This window comes from Barbus barbus (genome assembly GCF_936440315.1).
Source record: "Barbus barbus genome assembly, chromosome: 20".
In the NCBI taxonomy this organism is placed as follows: domain Eukaryota; kingdom Metazoa; phylum Chordata; class Actinopteri; order Cypriniformes; family Cyprinidae; genus Barbus; species Barbus barbus.
This window is the reverse complement of record NC_136748.1, coordinates 30,442,619-30,450,322: the sequence shown is the minus strand read 5'-3', so window position 1 is coordinate 30,450,322 and position 7,704 is coordinate 30,442,619. Positions and strand designations below refer to the sequence as shown.

The window sequence follows — 7,704 nt, the reverse complement described above, 5'->3', positions numbered from 1 at the left end:
CTATCACTTTCAGAAGGTCACTGGTGTTGTAATCAGCTATTTATTTGAGGGGAACATTACAAATATCTCCCTCTGTGCATCAAATAAAGCAAAGTGACCTTTCTGAACACTGACATTAATGCAGAAGAACTGTTCTGTTTGCTGTATAAATGGGCACGAGGCTCCAATCGGCCTGTAATATGCCAACGGCTCAGGTCACGTGACGCGTGTGACAGGCGGTCATTAGTGTGGGCAGCGGTGCGGCTGAATTAATGACCTCGCTCTGGGAGAGGCAAACAGCGGGCAGCTAGTTTCAGTCTCCAGCAGCCAGAATACTGAACAATCATTACGCTTCCACACGACATGACGCCAATAACAGCCTCAGGCTGCTGGACTCAAACTACTACATACTCATCATCACTCACACTAGTTTAACAGCAGTTAGGCACAGACACAAGTACACTGAGAAAAACTGGACTAGAAACCCTTTTCACTCAGAAATTGCTAGTAAATTACATAAATCATTACAATGACAAGTAATGCTTTGAATTAAATATGAAATTTTGAAGCAGAAAGACTGAAATAGTATTTTCTTGTCAAATGTATTGTAATAAGCTTTGAAAATATTTAGAAAATTATTATTATTTAAAAACAATTTTTACAGTGTGCCCATGACATTTCCTGTCAAACTGAACCTGACACTGTTGGTATTGTTGACTAAAACTAAATTAAATAATTTTCAGAAATGGAAATAAAAGAAAATATAAATATTACATGAAAAAAGAAAAGTAGAAATGTTGCCTTGGAACTGAAATAAGTCCTAAGTTCTATATATATATATATCTTTATTTGCAAAAACAGATAACTCAGGTTTTTTTATTTTCAAAAATCATGTTTGTTATTTTTATGTTTTTATTGTGTTAGTTAGAAACTAAAACGTAAACTTAAATGAAAATATAAAAGTAAAAGATAATTCAAAATATTAATAAATACTATAATAGTATGTAAAAATACTAATATAAAACTGATCTGAAAGTGCAGGATTAGAAATAGTTCAGAAATTAGGGTCAAATGAACATTTTACATAATACATTAAAAACGAAAAAAAAAGTACGAGCTCAGTCCTGAAAACCTGAAGTATTAATGTTAGTTAAGGTACTAGTTGTGCTCCCTAAACTTGATCAGCACAACTTAAAAAGCACAATTTTGAAAATAATAATTATTCATAGAAATTCAGACTTTAATATGTTTTTATTGAAAAAAAAGTGTACCAATAAAACAACCAAAAAATTCAGAAAAGTATTTCGTAGAGCAAAGCTCTTATGTACAGCATATTGCACTATATAACAAAAACTATAACTTCCATACTGTATTAAAAACATGAGAGAAACGAAACCAAGGTGAGGAAGTGCACAATACAGTCCCGAAGACACACAGTCAATGTTTACACACATGCTACATCATCGCTGGGTCTCATTTCTTGGTGTACAGTGAGTGTGTGTGAACCTCAAGACTTGATGAAAGGCAGCGAGACCTCAGATAAACAATCAATGCGTTTCCCAGTGGGATCATTTCAACAGAAACCGCCAAATGTTGGATATATACGAAGGCCTGGAGGGGTCAAATCTGCAGAATGGTAAAATGTCTTAAATGCAAGTATTAAAATCATTTTGGACTAACAAGGAATGTTTCAAATCCATTTGTAGATTAAAAAATCATTCAGTGGAGAACATTTCGTCAAATTACAACGTTAAAAACATCTGCCTTCAAAAAGCTACAAATTTCAGTAAGAAAATCCATTTTAGAAACCCAAACCAATGAGCCCCAACAATAACAGTCAATATCAAGAAAACAATGAAGGACTGAAGTACATTTAAAGACACCGTTGGTTTCATCGTGGGTTAATACTGGGCAGCAAGGTGTGCTTGTTACCCTTTGAGTCAAAACACATTGTCAGATGCCAAAAAAACCAAATAGAGAATCAAAAACATATTTGTTTCGACAAAAACTTCAGAAGAGCGACATGTTAGAGAGACACAGTTAACACTGGGATACAAGAACCCTCGAGATTCAATCAAACACAAAGTACTTTCCAGTGCATGTAAAAAGAGAGAAACGGAGATAAAGCACTTCACAAAATCTCCAGTATTTTGATTTTATGCAATGATTCGGAGTCAGATCCTTGAGCTACTGGAACGATTAAACCAGCTTTTAGATCCTCAGCAGCAGAATTCATATTTAGTTTCTCGTCCAGGTCATATTTCTATGGAAGCTTGTTTCCACCACAGAATAAAAAAAAAATGTGTGACTTTTTATCTCACAATTCAGACTTTTATTCTCGCAATTCTCGAATTTGTGTATCTCGCAATTCAGGTTTTGTCCCCTATTAGAATAAAAAAAGAGGTAATTGTGACATTTTCTCTCACAATTCCGACTTTTTTACTTGGAATTCTTAGTTTACATTGTATTCTGACTTCATATCTCTATAAACTCAGAATTGCGCAAACATGTCAGAATTGCAAGATATAAACTCATAATTGCGAAATACAACCTCAGAATTGCTAGATATAAACTTAGAAATGATCAAAAAGTTCAAATTGTGAGATATAAACTCCAAATTGCATGAAAAAACTAAGAATTGTGAGATTAAATCTGAATTCCAAGAAAAAAACATCAAAATTTTCAGATTTAAAAAAAATTCACAATTCCTTTTTTTTTTTTTTTAGTTCTGTGGTGGAATCAAGCTTCCATATATTTGAGCCCACAATCAGAAGAGCAACAATTACATACAAACCCAAAGGTCAAATGTTTCACACCACTGTAATGAGAATTTGGAGCTGCTTCTATGTCATGAAAATCAAATTAATAATGCAAAAATTTCTTCTAGTGGATTTTGGTGCGAAACCCAACCTGGACGTGTTTTTGTGAGATCCACCTGATTACATATAATCTCTCCTCTGACTTTCCTCATGCTCAATTCATCTGATGGCACTTTGTTGATTTGAGAGACACCAAAGATTAAAACCATTGAGCATCCGAAACCTCCTTCAGCAACACAACGAACACCAGAAATGCACAACAAAACGTTAGTATCGAGGCATAGAAAGAAAAGAATTGCACAATCAAATTTATACAGTAGCAATGGGACGATATACAAAAAACAGAGAAACAAAATAAATAAGAGAAAAATAAATTAAAACGTTGTGAAGGAAAGTGGAGGCGTGCACATACGTGAGCGGCGGGAGAACATGCGGCGCTGGCTCAGCGTTCACAATCTGCAGGAAACATACGTTCAGCTCGCGCAACATCATGCAGCCGCGGCCTCCGCCTCAACGAGAACTACTGAGACTAACCCTGTACCGTACTGATGCACCAGATACAGTCCTGAAAACCAGTACACTTACAACACCAGACCCACAGAGACACGGCACACCTCAGACACATTTCACCTCACAATCAGAAGAAACTTACAAGTTTTCAATAAAGAAACTCAAGCCAATTTTTAAGAGCGTCGTGACACTGGCATTTTTTCATGACAATTAAGCAAGTTTTCTATTCAATTCAATACTGTATGTAATGAAAATCTAAATTTTTCAAATATAAATTACATTAGAAAAAAAACATTTAATTGCCAGATAGAAACAGAATATATCAACTCGCAATTCTAAGAAAAAAAAGGTAAAAATAGCAAGATATAAACTCACAACTATGACTTTTTTTAAATCAGAATTCTGAGTTTACAATTCTGTCTTTTTTTTTGTTTGTTTCCACCATGAAATAATTATAAAAGGTAATTGCAATTTTTTATCTCACAATTGTATTTTCCTGACAATTAAGCATCTTTTCTATTCATTTTGATGCTGTATACTGCATTTAAGTTATGAAAATTTAGATTTTCAATCACAAATTAAATTAAATAATCATTGTGTTACATTACTCCCCATCTAAAATATAGAGCAAGTAACAAAAGCAAAAAAAACAAAATAAAACAAATTTAGAAAATTTAATTTCACTTTCCAAATATAGCATAAACCTAAACTAAAAGGTCCTAAAAATCAGTTTAAATGCAAAATATAAGTATTTTCTTTTGATTTTTGGGTGAAATATGAGCTGAATGTGAGTGGATTTCAAATCAATATTTGACACGGTTCTAATAAATGATGAGGACTTTTATCGGTATTGTCTTCAAAGAGTCATTAAAAAAAGTCTATGTTTTCCTTCATTTGCTCGTTCTGCCATCATCTCTGATTTGAAATGAACAAACTGCATGATTTCAGAGGTGGCAGAAACATCAATCTGAACCAAAGTCTCACAAAATATGCTTCACTCCTTCAAGATGAAAAAACTAAACAAAACACAGGACAGACAAATCAGAGGAACAGCATTGAATGCATCAGTGTCTTCAAATATCATAATTACAGTCTTAACAAATTTCAGAACAAGTTCTTCCTTATGTCTACAAAGTAGTGGTCATATAAAAAACAAAAGCAAAAAGAAAGAAATGTACATCACCGTAACTTTACAGATCAGGTATAAAAGTACAAATAAAACAGGAAAATCAAAAGCGCCAAGAGTCCTGAGAGGAGAAAACTTCACAGATTTACACAGTATTGCTCGGGTTATCTTCAACAGGCAAGAGAACCAGTTACAGATGATATATAAAAACAAAACGACTTATGAAAAGAGATTTGTGCTGCTGAGGCTGATATGTTTGCTGTATGTGAATGTAAACACGGTCTAGGATGATCTGTTCGTGTTATAGGCACAGAAACGTTATGATATGTCAAAACCGGTTTGTATCTATTGGCCATTTTAAGTTTAGTGGATTTAAAGAGACAGCTTATCCAAAAATAACATTTCTGTCTTTTACTCACCCACATGTCATTCCATCCAAACCTATATCTCTTTCTTCTGTTGGACACAAAAGAAGATATTTTGAAGGATGTTAGTCATCAAACAGTTGATGGTACCCATTGACCTCCATTGTATGGAAAAAATACTATAGAAGTCAATGGGTACCAGACACTCATACAGGTTTAGGAAACATATTGAGGGTAATAAATGATAACAGAAATATGATGACAAAATATTTCTGAAGTATTTTGGTAACCAAAAAGTTTCTGGTCTCCACTGACTTCCATTGTATATGTTTTTTCCCATACTATGGAAGTTAATCATGAAACAACTTTGTTAGGGCAAATCAGAGTAAATTATGCCAGAACATTCATTTTTGGGTGAACTGTCCCTTTAAGTACCTGAGTGAGACATTTTTGCATGTTTTATTCTAATGTTTTCCAAAATTTGGTGAATTTTTAAGACCTGATAACAGTTTTCCTCTACCTTTGCTTCCCCGAAATCATACATAAATGATATTGGAGCAAACAAAACAGCCAATCCAGTAATATTTCACGCTGTTGCGTCAAAACTCAAATCAAATGAAGTATAAAGACAACTCAATAACAGCAGTACATCAACTCATCATTGACTTCATCAAACCCTCTTCAAAAGGCGTCTAGATCATCCTTGCCTCTTCTTCCGAAAAGTATTTAAACTAAAAAATAGGAAGAACATTAAAAAAATCCAACAATTATGTAATAAAAAAGTAAAAACATCAAGAAAACTGGACGAAATGAGGTGCAAAAAGCTTTTGTTCTGAGAAACAGCCTCTTTGGAGATTTGTCAAATTGCTTGACGTCTTGGGAGATTTCTGAAGGAAAATCCCGTCCTAATCCTCCGTTTATGGGTGGGGTGGGACAGTAAGGCGTTCCCAAGACTCATGGAGGTCATCCGGATACACACGTATGGAAGTGCAAAGAAAATTAAACAGCATCCTGTACAAAATACCTCAACGTGTTTATGAAAATATTCCTGTTAGAATCTCAAGAACATCATGGCATCTTCATGGGGAAAAAAGACGATAAAAACCGCCCCCGTCCTGCGGAGACGTCTTCATTCCAGTCTCTGATTTCCCCTCAAAACCCGTGTTAGATTTCAGACAGTGCCGTTAAAGCCCCGCTCCGTCATGAGGACTGGGACACGGATGGCAGTGTTTGAGAGGCGCTTCATCTGCGATCTGCTCTTGCGTTGGCCTCTCTTCCGAATAGAAGCGTGTAAAATGTCACCGCCACGCGCCACCACAGCGGCTCCCGGTTCCTTTGGTTTCTGTGCCGCTGCAAAATAAAAAAACACATCACAATGAGACTTACAGGGTACATGACATTTAGGGGGGTACATGTACAGTAGTCAACATTTGAAGTGGATCAAATCAGGGGTATCCTAAAACCTAAAAGCGTTCTGGTCTCAGGACAACTTTGATTAACTCTTTTGATCCACTTCAAATGTTGACTACTGTATTTGTTTGGCATTAAAATAATGTAATAATGCAAAATAATCTTAATGTTCCTAAAAAAAATACAAATTTTTATTTTCTTTGTTTTTGGGTGAAATATGAGCCGGTGATTCATTCAACATTTAAAATATATTTCAAATTTTACACACACACACAAATGGCCCAAATATATGATTAATATGGATTTTTAAATATATTATATTATGTGGCAAAAAACAAAAAATATATATTTTAAAATTTATTTCAAATCATTAAAAAAATGGCCAACATATATTACTAATATGGATTTTAAAATATATTATCATGTGGCAAAAAAAAAGTATATATACATTTTTTAATATATTTCAAATTATGCAAAAAAAGGCCCAAATGTATTGCTAATAATGAGTTTTTAAAATGTATTATATTATCATATAGCAAAAAAAATATTTTCAGATATATTTTAAAATATATTTATTTTTTCTTTACATGTTTATTCAATAAAATAATGATCAATGTAAATCTGCTTTCCAGAAATACAATAATTTAACAGCAAGTCTTTAAAATATTGCGTGACAGAATTCTGCTTCAAATAAACTACAGAAACAGCTCCAAAGATTATAAATACACAAGCAAAACAAGCATAAACATTAATTAAAAATAAAACATTAAATAATTTTTTTTATATATTTCAAATTATGCAAAAAATGGCCTAAAGGTTTATCTTTTACATTTAATTTACCCAAAATGTATTTTAAGATTAGAAATGCATTTTCATGCGCCTTGAAGTAAATTTAGTAATGTAAATTGTGTTTTTGTTACTTGAAGGTTTATTAAACGGGTATATATTTTGCTGCATGAGACAATCCATTGAAATAACATCAGTCATATCACATCTTATGACACTGGTGTAATACGGGCGAGCAGCTCGCGTGAGGATGCAGTGATGTAATAGCTGGGTAAACACAGTCAAATCCAGACAGCAGAACATGACAGTATTTCCACAACAAACGCTGTCTGTTCCTGATGCATGGAGCCACGCAATCTCAAACAGAGCACTCACCTTCACATACAGACAATGTACCAATACTACACTTCCAATATTAACACTATCAATCAGAATACAAATGAGCTGTGGTCAGTAATACGTATATGAACAGTACGTTAAAACAGATAGTAGTAGTCCTGTCTTCATTATGTTTCTCTATGTTTTTGAGAAAAAGCAGCTAAATATATATATATATATATATATAAATACAGTGCCCTCCAACGGTATTGGAACAGTGAGGCCAATTCATGGACAGACATAAATAAATAAACAAACATCTATATTTTATAAGAATTAAATGCCAAAAACATTAATTATTGGCCCTGAAACTGTATTTTGCACAATTTTT

At 33.6% G+C, this 7,704-nt stretch overlaps 1 protein-coding gene across 1 annotated transcript in view; it reads right to left on the bottom strand.

The window, feature by feature from the left end:
* Nucleotides 1–1,213: 1,213 nt before the first annotated feature.
* Nucleotides 1,214–7,704, bottom strand: part of LOC306886304 (bcl-2-modifying factor-like) — a 27,983-nt gene continuing 21,492 nt past the window's right edge. The window contains exon 4 of the mRNA XM_079443310.1: nucleotides 1,214–6,149. Within this exon, the coding sequence (XP_079299436.1) occupies nucleotides 6,042–6,149 (108 nt within the window). The 3' untranslated portion in view covers nucleotides 1,214–6,041. The remainder of the gene's footprint in view (nucleotides 6,150–7,704) is intronic.